This window comes from Osmerus mordax, chromosome 18 (assembly GCF_038355195.1).
Source record: "Osmerus mordax isolate fOsmMor3 chromosome 18, fOsmMor3.pri, whole genome shotgun sequence".
Classification (NCBI taxonomy): Eukaryota; Metazoa; Chordata; class Actinopteri; order Osmeriformes; family Osmeridae; genus Osmerus; species Osmerus mordax.
In genome coordinates this window covers 13061986-13089123 of record NC_090067.1, presented here as the reverse complement: position 1 = coordinate 13089123, position 27138 = coordinate 13061986, and the positions used below count along the sequence as shown (strand labels likewise).

The window sequence follows — 27138 nt, the reverse complement described above, 5'->3', positions numbered from 1 at the left end:
GGATAGGGGAGGGAGAGGGGATGGAGGGAGGAATAGGGGAGGGAGGGAGAGGGGAGGGAGGAATAGGGGAGGGAGGGATGGGGGAGGGAGGGATAGGGGATGGGGGAGGGAGGGATAGGGGAGGGAGGGAGAGGGGAGGGAGGGATGGGGAGGGAGGGATGGGGGAGGGAGGGAGAGGGGAGGGAGGGAGAGGGGAGGGAGGGATGGGGGAGGGAGGGATAGGGGATGGGGGAGGGAGGGATAGGGGAGGGAGGGATAGGGGAGGGAGGGATAGGGGAGGGAGGGATGGGGAGGGAGGGAGAGGGGAGGGAGGGAGAGGAGAGAAAGAGTGAACAGGAGCATGCCAAGCCCTGTTGGCTTTTTGAGGGTGATGTCATTGCTGACCATGAGTCTGTGACTGGAAGGCAGCAGGGTTCTGGAGGGTGTACACACACACACACACAGGGGGGGACGAATAACGACGCGTCGCCGTGGCAACCTGTCTCGGCGTTGGCAAGAGATCGTCGTCCTCACTCCATCAATCTGTGGTCGCCGGCAGGAATTTACAAACCCACCGTAGCAATCGTGTATATTTTTCTCTCATTTTGACCGCCCACGCCTACAATCGTCTCTGAGTTAGCCAGGTTAGAGACAACAGGCTTAATTGGGAGGATGACTATAAGTGACAGAAGGTTGCAAACATATATTTTCAACAACTTCAAGGGCCTTCTTCAGACTTTGGAAAGCTGGAAGAAAACAAGTTAGGTGGTGAATTTACGTGGTGATGTAATGCCAGAAAAAGTTTTTGTCTGTGTTAGACAGATTGAGAAAGAGTTAGAGAACTTTAAAGAGCGAGGGAGAGAGAAAGGCAGAAAGAAAAAGAAGAGAAAGAGAGAGACAGGAGAGAAAGAGGAGGGGAGAGAGGTGGAGAGAGAAAGAGCGAGAGAAAAACTAGTTGGAGCGAGAGGAAGAGAGAGAGAGAGAGAGAGAGGGCGACTTTCTCACCTTTGGCTTGTGTTTATGTGAGTCTGAATGTGTCATTCTGAAGCTAAGTTGACCAAAGGGTGCCATTAAAACCCAATCAGGGCACACTAGGACACAGAACAGCTCCAGTGTTTGCTTGGGCAGGCAGTGGCTGTGAGTGTGCCTCTCAGTCATGGAAATATACCTCATTACAGTCGCAGCCCAACTCGTACAATTCCACCAGCCCAGAGAATGGACCATAACAGGAAATGACATGCACATGAAGCACCGTAGAGACAGGAAATGGTAATCTGGGGGATAAAACAACTTGTTTACCGAGGCTAAGACTACTGTATTGATGCAATATTCTCTGACGTCAGAGTACAGATGTGTTCAGGGTCCGTTCTAATGGAACCACTTCGCCCTCTAGTGTTCAGCAAAATACAACACCACAGTTTTGGTTTAATCTTTTCAGAGACGCACGCTACCCCTACATGGTCACTATCCTAGAGTAATATGTAGCTTTACCTTTGAAAAACTTCAAGGTTTAATTGTGTGTTTTGTGGTTATCTCTCCGTAGATGTGCATGTTCAGAGCTATTGAGGGCTTGGTTCCAAACAGCACGCTGCCTCAGGAAAGCTTTGCTATGTTACAAGACAGAAACACACTGTGGAGAAATGTGAAACTGTGGAGAAATTTAGCAAGAGAAGTACAAGGCAACTGCTTGACGTGTGTGTGTGTGTGTGTGTGTGTGTGTGTGTGTGTGTGTGTGTGAGAGAGAGAAACCCCCCCCACTGGAACAGATGTTGTGTCTGAGAACGGTGGACTCACAGCACTGCTAGATGGTGTATAGCGACTGTTTCAGTAAAGAGAAACAGCTTGTTTGGACTTGTTCACAGACACTCTGGAAATAGAACATGACGCCTTCGTTTGCATCTGTTCCCCAGCAAAGTACATGCTTCCTCAGATAACACACACACACACGTTTTGAAAGAAAAACTCTTAAGCAGTTACATTGTCAGTGAGCCGCTGGTAAAAGCAGCTGGTTTTGTATGAACAACTTGAGTTTCAGAAGCTCTTAACCTTGTGAATTTAGCTTGGCTGACACACACACACACAGACATGTGCCCCCCACACACACACACACAGGTGCCAGACACACACACCTACTTTATCTGTTGGTAGTAGAAAGAACCATTGTGAGAGAAGTCTTTGTGGAGGGGGGCAGGCGAGGGGGCAGGCGGGGGGGCAGGCGAGGGGGCAGGCGAGGAGGCGACAGGCAGCGTTCCTCGCTGGCACGGTCGTGTGTTTTCCATGGCGTTGCTAGGGGACGCAGGGACCAGAGCGGTAACCGGGGGCTGTTGCCGTGGCGGCAGACATACCTGCTCTGTCTGACTAGTCTGGGACAGGTATCAAAGGGCTGTCAGTCAGCAACACACACACAGTCAGCAACACAGTCACACACAGTCAGCAACACACACACACACAGTCAGAAACACACTCACACAGTCAGAAACACACTCACACAGTCAGAAACACACACACACACAGTCAGCAACACACACACACAGTCAGCAACACAGATACACACACACAAACACATTTGACAACCTCAGTTTGAAATCCCATAAAATGTGAAAAAGCTTGTTTTATAAGAATGAATACTGAAACTCTTTAATTATATCTTTTGTACATAATACACAGGGGAGGTCAGACTGACCTCTTCAAAAAGAAAGAACTTTGATAGTCGTCCTTTTCACAACCACTTACATCATATCTTCATTTTGAGCAAGATGGAGTTGATGATACTCATGTGTGTATGTGAATGCATGTATGTGTGAGCCTGTGTGTGTGTGTATATATGTGTGTGTGTGTGTATGTTTATTTATATATATATATATATATATATATATATATATATGTTTATTGTATGCACCTTCTTGCCGCAGTAAATTCAGTGTTGTGAAAACTTACATGGCGAATAAAACCACTTCACCCTACTTGCCTCGGGGGGAATGTCCCTATACTTACTGTAAGTCGCTCTGGATAAGAGCGTCTGCTAAATGACTAAATGTAAGAGGAGGGAAGACAACTTCCTTTCCTCTTCCCTAGTCCTCTTCCTGTCCTAGTTTTCCTCTTCCAAAGATGACTTCACAGCCTCTATTGTACAGTTCATCTTCTCAGTCTTCTTCAATCTGCGCTTTTATAAGTCACAGGATTCCCCTGCTTGGAATTGTGAAATGAAACTTAATGTACTCCTTGTTTTCTTTCCGTTTTACAAAGCTCCAGTCCCTTCTGTCACCCATGCCTCCTCCATAAAGTCTTTAAAAAGCTTTAAGCAGGTTTTAAAACAGGGACCAATGTTATTAGTGTTACATGCTGTACCCTTGTTATCGTCATATTGTACGTGTTAGCTTCATAATCAGATAGCGATAGCATCATTGTTAGCGTCATAATCAAGTAGCGATAACTGAATACACATAACTTAAGGTATGAATGCATAGATGTTGATAAAGTGCATACAGAACTGTGTTGGCCGCAGGGGGGTTTCGAACCCTCCGCTTCCACTCAGTCCCCCTATGGCTTACGGTTCCACCTTTGGATCGGTTCCGGACGGTCAAACACACACGATGCTTGAATCTCTCTCCGTCTCGTCAGAGAACCGCTGTTAACGTTTTGACAAAACCCCAACACAAGCTTGCGTCCGCAACCTCCAGTCCCCCAGCAGAACTTGAAACTTGAGTCTCCCTCCTGCTCAGCTGCCAGGGTGCAGTTCCTCATCCAGGCCTGCGTGGGGCTGCGTTGCACACGGAGCATCACTTCTCGTCCACCACGGACACGTCCTCGGGGATCTTCTCCTGGGAGTCGCTGCGTCCAGACAGCTTGTCCAGGTCCTCCATGTCGTTGAAGCGCTCGGCGACACACTGGGCGGTGAGACGAGCCTCGGGATCGTGATCCCAGCACTCGTCTATGGTGGAACACACCACCTGGAGGCCCTGCAGGGGGAGCAAGGGAGCGCACACACACACACACGGTCAACAATACAGATACACACCCACAGTCAACAACACAGACACACACACACTCGGTCAACAATACAGATACACACCCACAGTCAACAACACAGACACACACACACTCAGTCAACAATACAGATACACACCCACAGTCAACAACACAGACACACACACACACACACACACACACACTCACTCTCACAGACACACTCTCACAGACACACTCAGACATAGGTACTCAGACAAACTTCCAGACGGTTTCAGGGTGAAACTATGCACGTCTGTCTGTAAACATTCCTCTGAGGATGTCTGCATGAGCACCTGTGGTTTGGTGGTTTGGGTGTGTAAGTATGTGTATGTGTGTGTGTGAGTGTGTGATAGAGGAGAGGGAACAGGATGTGTGTGTGTGGTAATGTATTTTTGTGGGGTTGGTTTAACGTGAGCAAGTTTTATTTTCTGTCCTAAGGTTTGTGGTTGTGTTTGATGTGCATGTTTGTTATGTTTGTGTATGGGTGGGTTTGAGTGTGTGTGAGAGAGAATTGAGATGTGTGTGTGATAATGTGTTTTGTTGGGGGGGGGGTTGTTTGTGTGTGTTTTTTTTATTTTTTATATCTGTCCGTGGGTTTGTCTGTGTTTAAATGTGTTTGCGTGGGTGTACAAGTGTGTATATGCGTGTACAAGCGTGTGTGTGTGCATGTGTGTGTGTATGCGTGTACATGTGTGTGTGTGTGCACGTGTGTGTGTGTATGCGTGTACATGTGTGTGTGTGTGTGTGCACATGTGTGTGTGTGTGTGTGCACATGTGTGTGTGTATGCGTGTACATGTGCGTGTGTGTGTGTGTGTGTGTGTGGGTACCGGGTGGTTGGTCCAGCTGGTGGGGACCTCAGGTCGTCCTCGGTCTCGGAGCACGCTGTCCTTCATGCTCTCCACACACGGGTGGTCCCTCACCTTCCCAAACGGCGGCTCGTACTCCTTCACCTCTGCGCACACACACACACACACATTAAGAACTGTGTAAACGTTTGTTCTCCACCACCTCTAGGAGCAATGTGACCATGGCAACAAGTGCACCGACAATCTAAACTGAACAAATAAAATAAACTGGGAGTGGATGTTTAGTCCCCATTAAGAGCAGCTTTCAGTTTCCACCCTGAAATCAAATGAAACTGCTGGTTGTATCTTTATAGAGCAGAGGAACACAGATGTCAGAAATGAGAATAACAGTTGTGTCCATTTCGTGGTCTGGGGCTGGGGGGGGGGGAGAGGCCAAAAGAGAAACATTCAATATTATTACATTTATCCTCGGTGTGAATGTGCTTAAAACAACTCACAAACTCACAGTTGGGCAAACTGTCAGCCATCTTGTGAAACCGCCTCTAAAACTGTCTAAAAACCTCCCAAGTTTCTCTCAAGGCAGAGAGATCTGGGCTGGAGGACACAACCGGGGAACCAGAGGCAACAGTTTCCTGGCAGTTCATCTTCACATTGATTGGATCAGTCTGGGTATGAAAACGAAATCTAAACTCTGAAGCGTCGAGTTCTCAGATGGAGGAAACAGAGACCTCAGGGACATGAGGAGAGGACGGAATGAAACGGCCCGAGTCCAGATCCAGCCCATCTCCTGTGATTACGATTGGATATGCGAGTTGAACCTAGTCAAAATGTACTAAAACTTTACTTTACTAAACTAGTACTTTTCTTTTGGTTCACTACCCCTTTGACACGGTGGAATTTGTTGGTGTTTTAAAAACATTCAGTAAAGAAGCTGCATACATTTGAGCAACAGCTGTCTTCAAACGGGCTTCAACTTCCTGTTTTTGGCAACCTGATTTCCATTGTTGCTGAACAGAGTTTCAGCAGAAATACACACACCCATTCGTCAATGTGATTCAGTTTCCTCCCTTTGACAGTAACGGGCAACCCCATAGAGCTTTGAGCAAGCCAGATATGATTTCATAAACAACTGTCCAATCTTGTTGATTCCAAAACAATGGATCCCAAAATATGCCGGATGAGTAGTTAAGTCCACTTATGGGCACTTAGCAGTCCACACACACACACGCACGCGCGCGCACACACACGTGTTGTCCCACAATCAAAGGGACGGTCAATATTGGTTTGGAGGGATCATGGGTCTTTACTAGTTACATTTATTCATTTAGCAGACGCTTTTATCCAAAGCGATCCATAGCTAACCCCACATTAAAGTCAGAAATGGCACAGGCACTAAATCACAAAGAAAGCAGTGGTTCGGAGAAGACACAACAACACAGCCAGGGATATATTTAGAGATTCAATGTCTTTACAAAAACAAAACAAAACAGAACCCCAGTGAGAGCAGAAGCGATCCAATCTGACACACAGAGCACGATAACCTCATTAAACTTGACTGATGTTTCAGGAGGTTACTGTTTGAGTTTTTTAACAAACAGTCACTATACATCATGTGACACTTCCTTCCTGACTTCCTGTCCTCCCTCTGACTTCCTGTCATTGACGGGGGGGCCTGACGATAGTATAAAAGCGTATCTGGGTCGGAAACTCCTCGTCGCTGAGCAGACGATTCAAGACCCTCCTTTGAAGCTTTGAAAAGCTTCAGAAATGAGACGCTGAGATCGGGTTTTGGCAGCTTGAGTATTTTCCAAACAATCCCGACTTCATGTGGTTTGCAGACCCTCTCATACTAAAGGAAGGGTGTGTCTCAGTGGTTAGAGCACTTGACTGCAGATCAAAATGTCACAGGTTCCCTCCCTTGTAGTGTGCATGGCTTGGGATACAATGATACAAGTCTGCAACTAGAAAACATCATTATTATTATTATTATAACCATCCTGGCTCAGTTTGTCTCTCTGGAGAGCGGGCCTGGTTTGGCCCTGGGTTCTACTTCAGGGGATGGTGACAGCGAGGGAGTTTTGGGAGGAGAGGGAAGGTGGTTAAGCTGCTCCTCCGAGCCCCGACTGAAGCAGAATCTGTCCGTCTCTCTCACGAGTCCAACAGGAGGAAGGTGAATCCACAGGGAGCAGCTACGCTCTCTGAGCACCACTGTTAGGTGGGAGGAATGTTATGTCACACCTATATTTTCACTTTTGTCTGTAATCTGTGATAAAAGTCAGTAAATGTCAGAGCCCATACTTCTTTACGTCAGCTACTACCAGTCTTTTAAAACATATCTGTACTTCTACAGATGCGGTGAAGGATGTGTGTACTTTTGCCATCTCTGACAGACATGCAGACAGACAAGCAGGCAGACATGTACACAGACAGACAGACAGGCAGGCAGACAGACAGGTACACAGAAAGACATGTACACTGACAGACAGACAGACAGACAGGCAAGCAGGAAGGCAGGCAGGCATGTACACAGACAGACAGACAGGTACACAGACAGACAGGCAGGCAGGCAGACAGGCGGTGGAATGAAGCTGAGGTTCTAACTGACATCTGGAGAGCAGCTGCTCTGCCCTGCTCTATTACCCAGAATCCCTCATGGGAGAGAAGGTATTTCCCCGGCAGAGAGATGGTCAACACCCTTCTCCCCTCCCTTCCCTCGTCTTTCCACACTCAGTCCTCTCTTCTTCCCTCAATTCAATTCAATTCTAAAAACTTTATTTATCCCAGAGGGGCCATTTCCTCTTCCTTCCTACCCCCTCCCTCCCTCTCTCCCACACTCCTCCCCTTCCTCCTTCACTACTCCCTTCCTTCCTTCCTTCCAACACTCCTCTCTTCTCCTCTAACTCCCTCTCTCTTCTCCCTCTCTGTCTCCCCCTCTCTCCTTATCATATGACGGTTGGTTGGAATGCTGTTGGGAGTGTATTATTGTGTGTGTGCTCCTGTCAGCCCAGCCCATGTGGCTGGGCTGACAGATGTCATGTCAGTTTGTGTCGTGTGTGGGTGTGTGAGAAAGAGATACAGGTGAGGGGAGTTTCATGGTGTCATAAGTATCATTCCAAGCTACAACGACAGCCTGGGAACCTCCTGTTTGACAAGACTGACAGGTGGAGAGACGTGTGTGGGAGAGTGCCCTGTCTGTGTGTGTTTTTGTATACTTTGTTTGTGTGTGTGTGTGTGTGTGTGAGTGAGTGCGTGTTTTGTGTGTGTGTGTGAGAACACATCGCGTTTCAATGGCGCCACTTGCACAGACAGAGACGTAACCTGACAATCTCTCGGAGCATCTTTCCCCCCGGGGGGGGGGGGGGGGGGGGGGGCATCTTAACACACTGGCAGAGAGAGAGGCCAGGTTCTTCTGCTCTCTCCTCCAGAGAGACCTCTCCCTCCCGCTCCCTCCTGCTCCCTCCCGAGGCGTCCAGGGGAGGCAGCAGGAGGGGAAAGGATGGGTGAGGGACAGAGGAAGGACAGGGGAGAGAAGGGAGAAGAAAGAGAGGGAAGGGGAAGGGAGGGGAGAGAAGGGGAGGAGGGAGGAGGGAAGTGAGAAAGCAGACTAAAGCAAAACACATGGATTATCTCAGTTTCTCCTCCCCAACTCCTATCCTGCCGTAAATCCACTCTGTCCTGGCATCTCTGTCTGTCTGTCTGCTGTGTGTCCTGTCTGTCTGTCTGTCTGTCTGTCTGCTGTGTGTCCTGTCTGTCTGTCTGTCTGTCTGTCTGCAGAGAGACCTGGGGGAGGTGGGGGGGAGGAGGAGGGGGAGTGGGGGTAACTTCCTAGTGCAGGAGAGACCTGGGGGGGAGGTGGGGAAACAGAAACAGAGAGAAACATAAAAGGAGAGAGAGAAAGAGAGAGAGACACAGAGACAAAGACAGAGAGAGAATGAAAGAAAAACACAGACAGAGATATAAAGAGAGACACAAGGGGAGAGAAAGCCAGTGTAGTGTAGTCAGGGGGTCTGGGTGTCTGACACGCCTCCCAAGCACATGTGTCATCTCTCCAGACTGGACCAGACCAAGCACATGTGTCATCTCTCCAGACTGGACCAGACCAAGCACATGTGTCATCCTTCCAGACCAGACGACTGCTATAGGAGGAACTGGAACAGCTACACAATTAAAACCATTACAGGAGGAATCTGCATGACAGAGCTGCCTTATTAATACCTGAATGGAAAACTTCCCTCACTTAGTCTGGCTTTAGTGTTTTATTAGGGGGGAGGGGGGTAGTACTTCTACCATAAAGCAGAACTACCATAAAGCAGTACTTCTACCATAAAGCAGTACTTCTACCGTAAAGCAGTACTTCTACCGTAAAGCAGTACTTCTACCGTAAAGCAGTACTTCTACCGTAAAGTAGTACTTCTACGGTAAAGCAGTACTTCTACCGTAAAGCAGTACTTCTACCGTAAAGCAGTACTTCTACCGTAAAGCAGTACTTCTACCATAGAGCAGTACTTCTACAAACCCCTGCCAGATCATCTATATGGCTTTAGTTTCAAGTTTCAGTTAGTTTTTTAAGAGGTTGGGGTACATTGAGATTCTTGAGGCTCTTCTTGGCAGTTTCCTCGTGGTCTTAACCTCTAATCAATAATCTTCACCAGGGATAAATAAATAAGTCCTAATCCTACATGAAACACGATTCTATTAGATTCTTATCAGCAATCTACAGCATCTAACATAAATGAAGAATTATGAACGATGACAACATTATGAATAATGACCTAATTCATGGACCTAATTCATGCTTCCAGCTCCTCCCAAGTCTCACATCTACAATGTGAGACTTGGGGGGAGGAGGAGGGGGAGTGGGGGTAACTTCCTAGTGCAGGAGAGACCTGGGGGGGAGGTGGGGAAACAGAAACAGAGAGAAACATAAAAGGAGAGAGAGACACAGAGACAAAGACAGAGAGAGAATGAAAGAAAAACACAGACAGAGATATAAAGAGAGACACAAGGGGAGAGAAAGCCAGTGTAGTGTAGTCAGTGTAGCTCCTCCTCTGTCTCTCTGACCTAAAGATCATCCAATCACAGGTCTCTGCTCAGCGCAAAACAGGAAATGGACTATTTTCATCAGGGAGGTGTACCAGCAGGGCACACACACACACACACCTCATTGCCCCCCAACCCCCCTCTAACCCTGCCCTGCTGTTCCTTCACCCCCAGCGTCTTCACGGCGATAGGTTCAAGGGGGAGGAGAATTGAAAACAGGAAGTGGCATCGACAGCCCTCAATCACCACAGTGGCACAATGGAAACGAAGATGGAGGTAGGGGCAGAGGGGAAGGAGTTAGGGGCACAGAGTAGACCTCTGAGACACGGGGGAAGTTTTAAACAAACGCCCGGGTGTCACATGACCCGAGTTAGTGCTCGGCGGCGGGCAGGGGAATCAGACGTCTCTATTATGGGCTGGCATCCTGGCCTTGTGAGGTCGAACGACAAACAGGATAAACGGCATGGTAGGTAAGCGGCCTTGAGACCGCCCCGCGATGGACGGTGTGTGTGTGTGTGTCTGTGCGTGAGAAACCTTTCTGTTAAAGTGCTGTAGTCCGTTCCCACAGAGGGAAAAGGAGGAAAATCCATGTGATCACTCAAGCTAATCCTGCTGAGCAGCAAGACAGAGAGGAGAGAGGGAGAGAAATCGAGCGGGAGAAGAGAGGAGAAAGAGAGAGATAGAGGATAGCAGAGGATAATATATATATATATCAGAGAGATAGAGAGATAGAAAGAGAGATAGAGACGATAGGAGAAATAGGAGCTCCAGTTTAACAGCATGAGGTGCTGCAGGGTTAGGGTTAGGGTTAGCAGGCTCTGGGACTGACCTCCGATGGCGTCACACCTGGACGTGATCTCCCAGAGCACCAGGGCCATGGAGTACACGTCTGTCTGCTTGAAGGACTCGATGTTCTCCAGGTTGATCCTGGACTCCAGCACCTCTGGAGCCATGTACCTGGCGGTGCCCACCTGCACAGAGGAACACGCGTTAGCTACGCACACACACGTGTATATACACACACACACACACACAGATATATACACATACACACATAAATAGATACATGTCTAACTCACACACACACACACACCCATAGACACACACACAGATATATACACATACACACATAAATAGATACATGTCTAACTCACACACACACACACACCCATAGACACACACACAGATATATACATACACACATAGATAGACACATGTATAACTCACACACACACACACACACAGTGTGTTTTTTACAGTATGAAGACCTGACTGTCGAGTCAGGGAGGCAGTGTATAACTCTAATCTCCATAATGACTCACTCCCATAACAGACTGTAAACGACCCGAGCCTGTTAGAGCAACACAATAACAGCTCCATTCATTAGGACCCAATCAAACTCATTAGTGTGATGGCTCTAATAAAACAAGAGACTAACAAGACTTTGTCCTTCATCAACATTATTAATCAGTCCCCCCAGCTAGAAGCGAGGAGACAGCCAGATAGAGAGATCTCTCCTGGCCACAGCCACACAGCTGAACCCTGGAGGGAACACTTCTGTGGAAATTACTGAGTCTGAGAGATGTAGAGGAGGTGAAGGAAAGGAGAGAGGGGGTGAGGGGGGAGGAGAGAGAGGAGGAAGGGAGAGGAGAGAGGGGGATGAGGGGGGAGGAGAGATGAGGTGAAGGAAAGGAGGGAGGGGGGTGAGGGGGGAGGAGAGAGAGGAGGAAGGGAGAGGAGAGAGGTGGATGAGGGGGGAGGAGAGATGAGAGAGGAGGTGAAGGAGAGGAGAGAGGAAGGAGGGAGAGGGGAGAGGAGGATGAGAGAGAAGGGAATGAGGGGATGAGAGGCGGAGGGATGAGCTCCACACCTGTCCGCTGTTCGCCAGCTCGTCCACAGACAAGGAGTTGTCCAGCCTCAGCCCCAGGCCGAAGTCACACAGGCAGCAGGTCAGGTCGTTCTTAACCAGGATGTTGGAGCTCTTGATGTCCCGGTGGACGATGGGCACCTTGTATCGTCCGCAGGGGGTGTGGTCGCTGTGGAGGTGGGCCACACCCTGAGCCAGGGACTCTCCCAGCACCCACAGGTCCTCCCAGGTGATGATGTGGTTTGTGAGGTACTCCTGGCAGAGGGGCAGGGAAGGGGGTCAATATCAAACACACTCGAACACCACAGGTTGTCACGGTGACCATGTTCACAGTCACTATGACCTGTCAGTGACTATAAAGTAACGTGAAAGACATCTTAACCAAAGACATTTACCAGATGTGTGTGAACATACAGTATGCTAATGCTTTTTCTGATATGATAATATTATGGTAATGTGATATTTTGCCATAATTATGCTAAGTCACAATTATGGTTTTATGAGTGCAAACGTGATTTGCTCATAAATTTTGTGACACGCTAACGACATGCTATCGCAACATTTCATGCTTTCATTATCACGCCTCGTAAACAGCGACGCCACACAGCGCTTGGTTTCCAGACGCATCACACACACACCTGTAGGTTGCCACGGGGATGGAACGCAGTGATCAGCCAATACTGTCGCTCCACCTTCCTCTCCTCCGCCGTCAGGAAGTGCAGAACGTTCTCGTGACGGAGGTCGGCGTCGGAGAAGATGTCCTTCTCGTTCTTCCAGGAGGCATACTCCTCATCCGGGAAGATCTTCACGGCCACCGTCTCAAAGGCGTGCTCCCCGGCGGATGTCCCCTGCTTCAGCTTGGCCTTGTACACCTCGGCGAAGCGGCCCTTCCCCACCTGGCTGTCCAGCTCGATGGGCAGCAGCTCCGTGTTGTGGTTGAGGTTGTTGGCCAACGTGGAGCTGGACTCGGAGCCCTCCTCGCTCATGATGATGGCCTGCCCGTCGCTGAAGTCCCGCTGAGGGGACTTCTTGCGCTTGCCGCCGGAGTTGCGCTGGCTGTACACGCGGTACCAGTAGAAGAAGGAGATGACGAGGACGGCCAGCAGGAGGAGGGGACCCAGACTCACCAGGATTACAGAGCCCACCTGGGAGGCTGGGGACGAGAGACATGGTACTTAAGTGTATAGAGAGAGAGAGAGAGAGAGAGGGAGCGAGAGCAAGAGAGAGAGAGAGAGAGAGAAAACACTTAAAAACAAGTTTCTTAAGTGTGGAGAGAGATGCAGGACATCAAAAGGCGTACAAACAGCCCATAGAACAAGCAGCATGAGATCAGACAGGATCTGAAGGTTTCAGATCCTTCAGATCTGATGCTCTCTGCCCCTGTGTTGTCCCCTGGGTCAGACCTACACACAGCCCCCAGTGTTCCATACGTGAACCCCGAGACCAGCGCTCGTCAAATCAATAAGAGCAGCGGCCTGAAAGCATCCTGCAAAGGTCAGAGCAGGGCTCCTCTCCAGCAAGACGACCGCGCAACCTAACACCTCCCTGAGGAATGCCACCAAGTCTGGAGAAGCTAAAGTTAGTCTGGTCCCTGAACAACAAGCGTGCTTCAACCCGGCCAACCGCACATTGTATCTTCTTATAGACGCAGGCTGGTTGTTGTATCTGGAGGGCGTGGCGTGGTCTGAGGCCCGGCCACACTGCCGGGGAACCTGATGACTGTTTATCCATGTGTCGCGTTTATGATCCTATTTTCGGGAAGCTTGTTGGGAGACGGGGAACATCGTAAAAGAGAGCTGGATGGACACCAAGTAGTTATTTACAAGTCGTCCAGTTGCTCTGCGCGCTGTGTAATAACACTGGGGGGGCAATACGAGGAGGAGGGGGGGGGGGGAGGGCTCAACAGCAAATGCCTGTCAAGCTCTCGCTCTCATTTTTGCAGTCAGACAGGAAACCACAAGTCTGACATCCTCAACATGGCCCCTGCCTGTTTGTGTTGGTTTACACAGAGAGAGAGAGAGAGAGAGAGAGAGAGAGAGAGAGAGAGAGAGAGAGAGAGAGAGAGAGAGAGAGAGACAGAGAGAGAGAGAGAGAGAGAGAGAGACAGACAGTCATGCAGACCGTTTTTCTAAATTCTTGGAAAAAAGTGAGAGAGAAATCAGGAGAGTTCCTGGCCTGAATCTGCACATGGTCGGCAGTAACATAGCAAGCATGAGGCCTGTGCAGTAACATAGCAAGCATGAGGCCTGTCTGAACGCCAGTATGCGCCCTGCCCTGCCCTGCTCTGCTCTGCTCTGCTTTACTCTACTGTACTTTACTTTACTCTACTCTACTTTGCTCTACTCTACTCTACTCGTCAGGTTGTGTGTGGAGAACATTCAGAGTCATCCATCTATGCTCCCTGGCTGAGAGCACATTTCTTTTCCGTGACGTCATCCCGCCTTCGCAGATGCTTTCAATTTGGCCCCTGTCAACAGGCAGCCAGGTCTGAAATGTGTCTCAGCGCCTGCACGCGGTAGTCAAAACACATGCGGCTACACAGCCAAGACGGAAACTGGAGTCTGCCTGACAACCTGTTAGCTATCTTGTATTGGGAGGGTGTACACGGCGATCACACATGTTACTGTTCAAACATTGAGAGAGAGGAGTTAACTAGAAATTGCGCAAACATTCCTGACGACGTGTTCAGAACATGAGTCACGAATTTATGGTTTCCACAGTTGTTGTTTTTCAGGCTGTGTTACATGACCGGAAGAGTACAAGGTTGTGTTGGAGACATGTGTCTCGAGATTGGGCATAGCATTACATAGCATGAAGCGACGTAGCATAGCATAGCATTACATAGCATGAAGCGACGTAGCATAGCATAGCATTACAGAACACAGCATAACAGAATACAACACAGGAATTAGCATAGCATGCCGTAACAACAACACTATAATCTTAAACACAACGCTGCCTGGACAAACAGACAGTCCTGATGACACATCATGATGACACAGCACTTACTGTGCGTGAAGATGACACCGTCGTTGCACTCGTCCTTGCTGCAGGAACAGATAAAGAAGATTGAGCCCATTCCTTTCCTCTCCCTCATCTCACACCGGCTGCTGTTGTAGTCGTCCAGTATCAGGCCGTACAGCCGCAGCGCCGGGTTGTGGCACACGGTGTCCATCGTTATGTTGTCGTCTGTCTTCCTCCTGAGAAAAGCCTCCGACATTAGCTCAACTGCCGTCCGGTAAAACCGGGAGTAACTTTCAAGTCACACACATGCAGTATGGTTCACGCTGCCCAAACTAACAGCAACTACCACCAACAGCTAAGTTGTTGAGTTGTGTTGGTTTGGTGTGATGTGGCAGTTGGTGTCTGTGCTGGGACGATGCCCTAACCCTAACGTCAGTTATCAGTCCAAACGATCTAAACCCAACAGTGGAATGTAGTACAACAGTAGTTGTGTGTTTGTTGGGGCAGTGTGAAATGGCCTTTAGAGAACCACGGATGAAAACCCAATCATGCACTGAGACGGACTACACTACCCAGCATGCAACCGGACCCTCGGCCGACTCGAACCCCTGAGCATCGCCACGGTTACTCACCAGATGCTGACGCAGACCTCGTCGCGGTCCACACAGATGGCGCTCCTGTCACAGTCGCTGGTGCAGGTCCCTGTGCCAGAGCAGCTGGTGGGACGCACGTCGCAGAACTTACAGAGCCTGGACCACCGGAGGAGGCCTGGCATAGCGTCTGTGTGGGGCGGGAGGGGGGACGATGTCACAGGGGAGAGGAGAGGAGGGATGGGGGGGGAGACAAGGGAGAGGAGGAAGGGAGGAGAGAGTGGGAGATGGGAGAGATCCAAGAGAGAGGAGGGAAGAGGAAGGAAAAAGGGGAAGGAGGGGGCAGACAAGGAGAAAAGTCTGTTTTTAGTGGTTCCTCTTTCGCCTCTATCAAAGTTGTCTTGTCTTCATACTGACTCACACCTCAAATCAGCCTCCTTAAGGTTATGATTTAGATGTCTAGAGCAGATATCACACTTCAGATATCACACTTTACAGACAAAACAACGTCACAGGCAGGAATTACTATTTGAAAATACAAATACTGTGCTTGATTTGTGCTTGAGTGACTGTACTCTGTAGTCATATGGGACTCAACTACCAAAGAAGATTTTTCAAAAACCTGACCCGTCTCATACAATACTTTACATTACACTCCAACGATATGGTCGACTGAACTAGTTAAACAATAGCAAGATATTCCAGTTACAGGTTTCTCATTAATGGAACTGCTGATAATCCTGACACTGCAATGAAATGTCTAAAATGGAACAAACGCTAATGATCTACACAAGCTACAGTAATGAAGCACACAAGTATAACAGTCGTCAATTAAAAACCTCACAAAAAAAAAAAATCTGAAATTTTCTTTGACATATCTTGTATGAAGAGTGATTTAAGAGAGGCTTTGTGGCGGTTGCGTTTGTGTTCAAACAGGACTTGTGTGACGAGGGCCCACGGGTTAGATAGCCATCAACACAGACAACAGGCATGAACTAACAAACAACGAGAACATCAATATATCTTTCACCTGAGCGATCACTAATTTGTTTAATTGATGAGTCGTGCCTTGCCGGTTCGCTTCGTGAATACCAAAAAGGACTAAATGGATATTGATAGCATTAGAAAGCAAGGAGACTGGTGTACGTGTGTGTCTACCACGTGCAGCTTGTGCAGCCACGAAAACACGTGGGTGTGTGTGTGTGGTTTTCTGTTGTTGAGTTGCAAGTGGATCAAAATAAACAGGATCCTAAAAGAAACGGAGGATATAAAGAGATAAAGAGATAAAGAGAGAGAGGGAGAGAGAGAGAGGGAGATACAGAGCGAGATACAGAGACATACAGAGAAAGTAAAAGCAATTAAGAAGAGAGAGATACAGAGAGAAAAGGAGGGAGAGACAGAGGAAGTGACAGATGGAAAGTGAAAAAGAGAGAGTGGAGAGAGCGACAGAAGACAGAGAGAATGAAAGCCAGTATGTAGGAGGATAGCAAAGGGATCTGCCAGATCACTTCATGGGTTTTAGGTGACGTAAAGCCCACTCCTGGAACGCCTTTAACAACCTTAACACAGAGGAGGAGGGGGAGGAGGAGGAGGAGAAAGACAGGAGGAAAATACGGAGGGACAAGAATCAGCTTATGCTGTCACAGTCTTATAACCACACAAGGCCCGTCTGCATTAAGCTGTAGGAATCTGTTTTGTCTGTTGTTGTGTCTCATGACACAACAACAGAAGTGAAAGTAGCTCACTGTCTTCACATTCACAGCCCAGCTCAACTATTTTCTGAGGGGAGATATATATCTATTTATGTAGCAGAGTTGGGTTGAGGCAAGGGAGATTGGAGATTTGGGCCCCTTTGGGTTGGTTCTACCAGCAGGGTGTGCCATGTCTGATAGGGCAACTTAGTCTGATCGTTTGACCCACTGTGTCAAAATAATCTCCTCTGGGGTCTAACCACGCAGGCCAGGGTCAGCTGGGAGCCAATGAGCTTTCAGCTCCGACACCCCACCTCACAGAGAATGTATCTTCACGCCAGGAGTTTAGGACTGAGAGAGAGGGGGAAGGAGCGAGAGGGGGAAGGAGCGAGAGGGGGAAGGAGCGAGAGGGGGAAGGAGCGAGAGGGGGAAGGAGAGAGAGAGAAATGGATCTCCTTCGTGCAAGGAGTTAAGGACTGACTCAGAGAGAGAAATCAAGAGGAGCAGAGAGAGGGAGAGAGAAAGAGAGAGATTAAGAGAGAGAGGGGGAAAGGCAGAGAGAGAAATAGAGGGAGAGAGGGAAAGGCAGAGAGAGAGAGAAATAGATAGAGAACTCCTTCAGCTGTGCTCCCTGAAACAGGGACAAAAAGCCCTCTGTAGCCCAGCCTGAGCTGGTCTTCAGGGAGGGCTGGGCCTCAGCCACCGGCCAGAGCTAGCAAACAGCTGGAGAACGGAGGTCCACTTCCACCAGGCAGGCACTGCTCGACGCAGAGCTCTCGCCGTCAGGATATTGCAGACGGATATTGTATACGTTCTCTGGCGTTTCTCTCCCAGACGCCCAAAGGCTAAATCTCAAACAAATAAAGACATTAAGCTTAACTACTCCACCAGACTTGAGCTGAAAATTGCAATTTCGGAGTTTGGCCCGAGGCTGTTACTGCATTGGGTGCTTTTGAAGAGAACAGCTGAAGGTTGTCTGTAGCTAAGAGCAGACATGGTTTTAAAGGGCCGGGCGGCATAGTGGCGGATAGGGGAGCAGTCGGGGTAATTATATCATTAGAAGAACTTTTCTCAAAGAGTATGTCATTTAGACCCAGGGAGGCGTGCAGCGGTAGGGAAGGATGCTGGTAATTGTCACCCAGGGCCAGATTTAATTGAAGAGGGGGAGAAGAGAAGATTAGACGAAGTCAGAGCTGTTAGGAGCCTTGGGGACTGAGTTGGCGACAGGGACAAAGAGCAGGAGATTAAAGTCTGCAAGTCTACCTCGAGACGATTAAAGAGCAGCATCTTCCCATTGTCGTCACACATTCAAAACTTAAGTGAAACTTTCTTAAGACCGTCGTGGAGGACGTTGATTGCAACAGGTGGAACTCCTGCTAAAACGGAACAGTCTTATCACGCGGATACTTGTTAGAGAAGGAAGTCAAGGAGATAGAGACAAATCACGTTTATAAGTCACCACGTGTCAGCACAATATCCATATTAGCCTGCCTTACTTTCGCCTGCGTAAATGTGTCAGCGGATTACAGGGCGTATAGTTAAATAAAAGTTCACCCCGGGTCCAGAAAATGGAAAAATATTGACTGACTTGCTTGCTTTAATAAGCATCGCAGTAACGGCAATAGGCTAGCAAGAATCCGCCGCATATGTTTTCGTATTTTCTTCAGCTTAAATAGAATGGCGTGAAGTCAAAATAACTAGTCTACTTCTCTTATCGCTGGCCACCTGCTGCGTACGACAAATGAATGACTTTAAGAGTTGATTATGCTTCGGAGGAGGATAAGACACATTTCAAAGTCAGAAGCGTCAGAAACCCTCCTTAAGGGAGTTAATAAACGACTTTATTGCGTTCAATTAACGCGCAACCGCTCGCTTCGTTAAGCACATTATAAAGTTTTACTCACCAGTCTGCTCTAAAAAAATACTACCAAAGAGTATCGTTCCACACCAGAAAGCGGAAAACCGAAGTAGCTCCATTTAGAAACGGACCATACACTTCTCTTCTTTTCATTAAATACCCAATACCTAACCAACTACAAATGTCCAGTCTTTATTTTTCGACGCTCCTGAAAAGTTCTCAAGTCCGCCTGTTGCTCTCCCTCGACCCTTCTGCGTCTCTCTTCTGTGCCCCCGGTGAAAAGTAAACAGACGGGGCTGAACTTGCCATATATGACTCACAGAGTGCACATAGCATGAAACAGGAAATCTTCCGAGAAGGCAGAGCGATTCCTGCAGTTCTGAAAAGCTGGTTCGCAGCAGTGCAGCTTGAAACATGTCATTACGAGATCTTAGCATACTGTAGCAAGACACAACTTGAAATGACATGCTTCAAATATAGACACGGTCCAGTGTGACTTTAGAAGAAGAGAAGACGAGTCAAGATTATTTTCCAATCTTCACATAATATCTGCAGTCTACAGTTTACAGACATAACCTCCAACGAAATATTGGAGGAGAAATATGAGATAATTTTTTTTTTGATACTGTTAAAAAGTTGCCATTCTGAGAAAGGTTCTGTCTGATAAAAAAAAATGTGCATGGTCAAATTTTTTCTTATGTTCATTGTTACTTACAGGGTTGTACAGTTCAAATCTAATAAAACATAACATTTTAATTTTATTCATTTAGCAGACACTTTTATCCGAACCGACATACAAACAGTCCATTAAGAAAATGAAGCGGAAAATCAAGGGTCACCAGTTCATAGTTTAACAGTATTTTGGTGGTCAGAGATGAGGAACAGTCTGTAATTTCCAGGCGCGGTGCAAAGTAACCACATCTCAGCTACTAGGAACGGCGAACATTAATACCATATTAGCAAACTTATCCCTGAGCACAAGAGCTCGTATACAACATGCAGAGGAAGGGCAAGTTCACAGGTCCCTCAAGAAGACTGGTGCTGCTAAGTGCTGCCTTCGCTGCCCTCTTTCCAAGCGAAGAGCAATTAGTCTACTAAACAGTTCTTTGATTGTGATTTTAGTCGGCTTTCATACAAGACAGAACATCGGTTTGCACTTGCCCTTATTTACATGAACATGACAGAACCGTAATTTATCAAAGGCGGCATTAGTAGGTGATGAGTGTTTCCAAACGTCTATTGGTGTAGTTTTTATAGCTGACACTCAGGGGTTAAGTCGACTGGAACACCGTAAATCAGCTTTCTATTGCCGTGGGTGAGCCAGCATGTGTTTTTGCTCTGCATACTCCAGCCATGATGTCAGAGTGGGAGCGTGACCTCTGACCCCAGCCGCTGTAACTCTCCACACATGACGTCTACATTTTACACAACAAGACGTGGTGTGTGTGTGTGTAACTGTTCCTTTGCTGAGGTTCAGACGACGTGTGTGTGTGTTTGTTACATATTTCTTATTTAATGTGTTGTGTTTTCATCTGCTGTCAAACCCCCCCACCCCTTTTTTTTATTCTTCAAAACATCCTGAGGTGGGAGGTAGGTGGTGGTTGTGGGGGGGCATGGGGTTTGCGTGGGAGGGGAGCGTGGGGTGTGTGTGTGTGTGAGGCCAGGAAGAGGTGTGTGAGGAGGAGGTCAGAGCTGTTGACATCTGCTCCAGGTTAAGAGCAAACAGAGGACATGGTGACAAATCCTCTCATCAGCCTGGTCACACATTCATGTACGTACGTACACACACACACACACACATACACACACTGGGGAAAAACATGCTTTTTGTTTTGCAATTTTAAATTCCACATCTGTACATAGTTCTGCAGTAGCCCAAGGGAAAACATACTGTAGCTCTACACAAACATGACCAGTAAACCCTGAAACCATCCAGTAAACCCTGAACCAGCCATTCAGGATCTAAAACCAGCCAGCAAACCCAGAACCAGCCAGGAGGACAAGAGGCAGAAACAAGCGTTGTCTTATCTGAGAACCACAGGCATACAATGACAAATCACACTACGACATAGCAGATTTTCTACATGGGTTACTCTCCAGTGAGACACTGTGAGACGAGTCCTTTGGTGTTGTCCGTTTTCCACGACACGAGAGCTGCACAGTACAGCAGGACCCGGAGAGGCCTTTCCAAAGAAGAAGACAACAAGTAAAACAAGAGACTTCTTCAGACCTCACTAGAAGAGATTGTTGTTTATGGGGTTGGACGCAGGAAGCAGGAGGAACACACTGAGACAAGAACGTCCTCAATATCTCCTCTGGCCCAACTGGGTGGCATTGTCTCCACGCACGTCCCTCTGAAGGAAGCCGTTTATCTGCTCTGTTCCAGACAATGTCAGAGTATCACAGCGTTTGTTCTGGCCATTGTTTTGAGGGAGAGAATAGAGAGGTCTCCAAAAAGCTTTGGACTGGATTAGTGGGCTAAAAAACAAACATCTTGGAGGCATGTTTCTGTGTGGCCCCTTGGCAACATCCTGTTTCTGGAAATGAGCCTCCTTCGAGTATTGAATCAACAGCGTTTACAGTCAGATTTGTAAACAAACCAGTGAAGGATTCTATCAGGGGTCAGGCAAGGGAATGCCCAAAATGACACTACCACAACATCACGTTACAGCAACTTCCGGTTCCTGTAACACCGAGTTATGCTAAGTATGTTACCCTAGTTCTAACAGGAAATTATTCCCTTAAATGCTTGAGTAACTTTTCTCATGCAGTTCTGATGAGTTGTGTATCCAGCATGAATGAGACAGCCTAATTGTCTCTCAAGGATAATCTGTGTGCGGAGAATTTGGTCTGAGCATGTTTGTCATCAGTCTGTTATTAAATCTGTGGGAGAGAGAGAGGAAGGGAGGGGAGAAGGAGAGGTGAGAGAGTTGTAGAGGGTAGGAAACGAACAGAACAGGAAAAGATGAACCTCTCCTCTCGTTTCCTCCTCTCCTCTCCTCTCCCCTATCCTCTCCCCTCTCCTCTCTTCTCATCTCCTCTCCCTCTCCTCTCCACTGCTAATGTATAACAACATCCAAAAGGCCGCATTCCAGATCTATTCATGCCTGCCCTGTGATCATGAAACCCACTTCTGAGCAAACCCTTCGATGTCGCTGGCCTTCGCAAACCCGGCAGCCCGCTAAACAGCCAGGGGCGTGTTTACAAACATCTGTCCCCACGATGAAAACAGAGATTCCTCTTCTCTCCTTCCCAGGAGAAAAGACCTCACGACAATCATTGAGAACAGAGTGCCATTCAAACTCCCCCCAAAATGTGAAGAATAAATTAGAAGTCAAAGAGTTTGTGTGTCGCCAAGGTGACAAGAGTTCCTGTCACAGTGGTTCGTCTCTGATGAGGTCTGAACATAAACGATGTAAACAGAAATCAAAATGAAGGCTGGCTAGTGAAGTGGTGGACGTATAGGTCAAGTTTATATATATGTGGGTTTTGGTTTTTTATGAAACTCTGAAAATAACTTTGTATGCACTGGAGAAGAAAGTCACACTGCTATCTTGACCTGGGTGGGGATTTATCAAAGTGAAAAATAAAAAGGAAATATGAAAATGTATGTTAAAAATAAGACAACATGTGGACTGTATAAAAGTGCAGCCAGAAGTGTTTTGATGAAGCTATTTTCAGCACCCTCCATCCTCATTTTACTGTTGTGTTCCTAGATGAACATTTATTCATAACTGGTTAACAGTTAAACATAACAGTTCAAACACTGCCTAAAGTACAGAAATCAGACTACAGCCAGATCTAGCTCAGTGGTTAGAGCATTTGACTGAAGATCAAGAGGTTGCTTGCTTAAGTTACGGTTCAAATCCCCCCTTGGTGCGGGGTGTTGGGTGTGCCAGTGCAGGAAGTAACAGTCCTACTGCGACACGCTGCAGGAGGAAATACCAGCTCCCCTCTGCTGATAAGACCAGCAGCCTGGGGGCTGTTCAGGCGGTAAACAATACCACACAACGAACCTCACTGTGAGTGTGTGGGTGTGTGTAGGTATGTGTAAGCACATGTGAGTGTGTGTAGATATGTGTAAGCACATGTGTGTGTGCGTGTGTGTGTGTCCTGCGTTAGTGTTGGAGTCATCAGGAATTTATTTGCAAGTATGCTCAATGTTCTAGACACCATTTGGTTTACGGTGTTTGTGTAGGTCTGCAGCGTGTGGGTGTGTGTGTGTGAGAGAGTGTGTGTGAGTGTCTTTTCAATATCAGGGATATTAGCCATGGCGTTGACCATCAGGCAATGGTTGGTCCAGGCTGGTGGAAATCATGTCAAACGCTTGCAGGAACACTTAGAATATGCCCCCCCCGCCCCCCGCCCCCTCTCCCTCACACACCTACACACACCTACACTCACACACAAACACTCACACTGTGACGTCAATAGGCCAAATGGAAATAATTTAACGCCTCATTCCTCGTGTTCCCCTCATGTGAAGCAGCCCTTCTACTCGGCTGCATGAGAAATGTAGCGTGACTGAGAACACACACACACAGATATGCTTACACACACATTCATTCACACACAGATACGTGCGCACACACACACACACACACACACACATCTTCATCCACCCACATGCACTTTGTTGAAACTTCAGCCCAGCTGATGTCAGGTCGGCGCCTGTGATCACAGACGGAGATGCCGGTCGCGTCTTCACACACGTCGCTTTGAACAGGAGCGTCTGCTTCATGAACTAAACACATCATTATTAGTAGTAGGCCTACTATTATTATAATTCGTGTTAAATGACATGCTGTGTAATTTACCTGAAGAGGGGCAAGAGAAGGAGGTCTAAGTGTTAAGTCATTTGGCCAGGATTGTGCAGCAGATCAAACATAGAAATGCTCTCGAAGAATAATGTTGGATGTAGTTGGTTGGATCTGTAGTTGGGTGACTATATATGGTGGGATCGGTAGTTTTCGTGTTTGTTCAGCCTTTTAGTAACTTGATCGAGTCACAGATGGAAAACATCGTCTGTTCTTTACTGTAAACGATTTTCAAGAGCGCCAACAGATGTCACGCGCCCTCTGAACACACAAAATAGCGTTTTTCACTTGGACGAGGGCATCAATTTTACATTACTCATCAGTTCTAATAAAGGTTAAATTCAATCTGCCTGCAGGAAGCTAGGCTCTTTAAAGATTCCAGAGGGCTTATCCAAACAGACAGGCCGGCAGCCTTCCTGTTCTGAGCTATACCCTTACAGAACCTCCCTTTCCCCGCCCCGACTCAGCCGTGATTTAGACCCGTTAGGAAACCGCAAGCTGGGAGAGCTCCGTTACTGTAGCGAGGTGCAACGTCATTGGTGTGAGTTCTAAAAAATAATAAAAAATGATGGGACGTCTCAGTCCGGTTGTAATTCTGTTTGACCGATGATCACGTTGCTGTACGTTTTCCCCTTTCAGGTTTCCTTAAAACAACACGCTGAGAGAAGAGGTTAGGACGGCAACGTCCGGAGTTTTACCGTGTAGACGGTAACAGGTTTCAAACGGGGAGCTAGTTAAAAAACTTACCTCCGTGTTGTTCTGACATGCTCGCTATTCGGCCTTCTTCACCTCTACCCAGCACGACCACGCAAGTCCCCCGGAATTTCCTAGCGCTTATGGGGGATGAGGAGAGAAAATATGTTCACATAGTTACAGACCAGCCTGCGGGGTCAGCCGCTCTCTGTGAACAGCTTCATTGTATGTTGATGTGTCGCCTTTTGTTGAAACTGAAACAAGACGTTTTTGTGTCTGTTAAGTCTGTAGGGTTTGATTGTTTTCGTTTCCACTGAGTGTGACCGTAGCCTCTGTTCAATAAGTTACTGGAAATATTTATCCTGACCTTATAGCACTTCGTTTTTCACAAGGCTATGTGTGTAGGCTACTAAATCAGAAATAAAACGCCCATATCGTTTAACATATTGGTGGTGTGGGAACGAAGTCACAGCACTGGATCATTTAATCATAGGCCTATATATCATTTCAGACGAGTACGCTTGTCAGCTTTTTCTATTACAGGAAGTTCTTCCATTCTCCTGATCAGTGCAGTTTGCAGCTGTACAGTAGATTTACAGTAGGCCTACTTACGTTACATTTGAAATTTTATTCATTTAGCAGGCGCTTTTATACAAAGCAACGGACAAATACTGCCTATAGAAGAAACTACAGCGGAATCTCAAGGATCAGAAGTAGTTGCTTTGTTTCTGCGGTAAGAGTCAATGAACGCTAAATTAGTCGTCACATTGCAAGCTAGTTAAACAATTTGACCGTTTAGGGTTCTGAACTTCCTGCTGCAGAACCCTAGCCTGGTGAGTCCATCTATTCATCCTATTTAAACCCGCACACACACACACACACACACATACAGCTCCGTTTGTCCGTGGTGGTCCTGCCCTGAACAGCTGTGGAGGAAGTGAAGTTCGCTGACCGTTTCCAGGGAAGCTGTAGAGGCCCGGGACCGGCCTCCCGTAGAGGCCCGTGGACTCCTGGCCTCCCGTAGAGGCCTGTGGACTCCTGGGAGGGGAGGGAGGTGGGGAGGGGGGTGGGGTGGGGAGGGGGGTGGGGTGGGGTGGGGAGGGAGGTGGGGAGGGGAGGGAGATGGGGAGGGAGGGGAGGGAGGTGGGGAGGGGGGTGGGGAGGGAGGTGGGGAGGGGGTTGGGGAGGGGGGTGGGGAGGGAGGTGGGGTGGGATGTTTGTTGAAGGAAAGAAAAACGGAGGAAAGAAGTTTGCCTCAATTGTACATTGTATGACTTACATCTGTCCTTCAATAAAGATACAAAATACTACACACAGCCTTCCCCCTCCTCCTCCCCCCTCCCTCCCCTACCAGCCTCTGCAGCCCCCGTCCTCCTCCCCGCTCCTCCTCCCCCCTCCCTCCCCTACCAGCCTCTCCAGCACCCCCCTCCCCCCCCTCCTTCACCCAGCTCTCCCTTCCTCTGCTGAGTGACATGTGACCTAAGAGTCAAGGCGTTATCTGTGAACAGGACGAGCTGTTTTATATTTTTAAAAAGGTTCTGCATTCAAGTGTGTGTGTGAAAGGTGTGAGTATGCATGTGGCATCATTCACACATTTTCCGTCTGGGGTGACCAGCAGTCTCCTGCTACACACACACACACGTACACACACACACACACACGCGCACACACACACGGACGCACGCACACACACACGCGCACACACACACGGACGCACGCACACACACACGCACACACACACGCACGCACACACACACACGGACGCACACACACACACACGCACGCACCCACACACACACGGACGCACGCACACACACACACGCACACACACACACGCACACACACATGGACGCACGCACACACCCTCACATGCTCACATACACACGCCTTTGGCTCCGCTGTGGAAAGTGTGCGGTCGTCTCCGAACCCCCTCCCAGGATGAGCACTTCAGCTCTGTCTGTTTCCACAGGGTGCGAGCGTTCTATAGGCTGTGCTTGGAAGAGGGGAACATACATTTAAAGATGCACACTCGGATTTGGATTGGTTTTATATCTTAATTTTGAACTGATAGCCAGTGGCTGTATTGTTAGGAATCTGACTTCGCGTGATGTTTTGTGAATAGAAGGCCCACCCTGCTTCTGGTCCAATGTTGTCTTCATCCTGAAGCAGTGAGATAGACAGGAAGCTGGAGCAGGACATATTTACACTCCAGCAGGTTCCCTAGTGTAGCAGCTGTTTAGACAGTCAGCTCCACCAACACTGTCATCCTGCTTGAGGGAAACTCCAACTCCTGGATAACTACACATCTCCTCTCTTTCCTTCCTTTCCTCCCTCTCCTCCTACTCATCTCTCCTTCTCTCCCTCCTCCTCCTCCTCTCTCTTTCTCTCCCTCCTCCTCCTCATCTCTCCTCCTCCTCCTCCTCCTCCTCCTCCTCCTCCTCCTCCTCCTCCTCCTCCTCCTCCTCCTCCTCCTCTCCCTCGTCCTCCTCTCTCCTTCTCTCCCTCCTCCTCCTCACCTCTCCTTCTCTCCCTCCTCCTCCTCCTCTCTCCTTCTCTCCCTCCTCCTCCTCGTCTGTTTTCCTCTCCTGCTCTCCTCCTCTCTCCGCCTGCACGCGATTGATCTCAACCGCTGTGTACTCCTGTTGTCGAGGGCGTTGCCATGGCGACGGGGCCCTGCTCTGCCAGCGGCTGCTGTCTGGGGAGGCCGAGGAAGACGGAGGGAAAAGCTGAGAGAGTTACGGCCCGGGCCGAGGGGAACTCTATAGCCAACACTAGCAGAGAGGACAGAGACAGACAGACAGGCAGGCAGACAGGCAGGCAGGCA

The 27138-nt window shown here is 48.3% G+C and overlaps 1 protein-coding gene across 2 annotated transcripts; it reads right to left on the bottom strand.

Annotated features, from left to right (window-relative positions):
* Positions 1-2592: 2592 nt before the first annotated feature.
* tgfbr2b (transforming growth factor beta receptor 2b) lies at positions 2593-19097 on the bottom strand. 2 transcript variants are annotated; one of them, XM_067255781.1, is made up of 8 exons: positions 18851-19097; positions 15298-15445; positions 14711-14901; positions 12340-12875; positions 11705-11956; positions 10664-10805; positions 4816-4940; positions 2593-3938 (listed from the first exon to the last, which is right to left on the bottom strand). In XM_067255781.1, exons 1-8 carry the CDS (start codon positions 18921-18923, stop codon positions 3759-3761), a joined length of 1647 nt encoding a protein of 548 aa, XP_067111882.1. In that variant the 5' UTR covers positions 18924-19097; the 3' UTR covers positions 2593-3758. The 2 variants fall into 2 exon arrangements, with proteins under 2 accessions (XP_067111882.1, XP_067111883.1); XM_067255782.1 differs by having other exon boundaries at positions 12340-12854.
* Positions 19098-27138: the final 8041 nt, after the last annotated feature.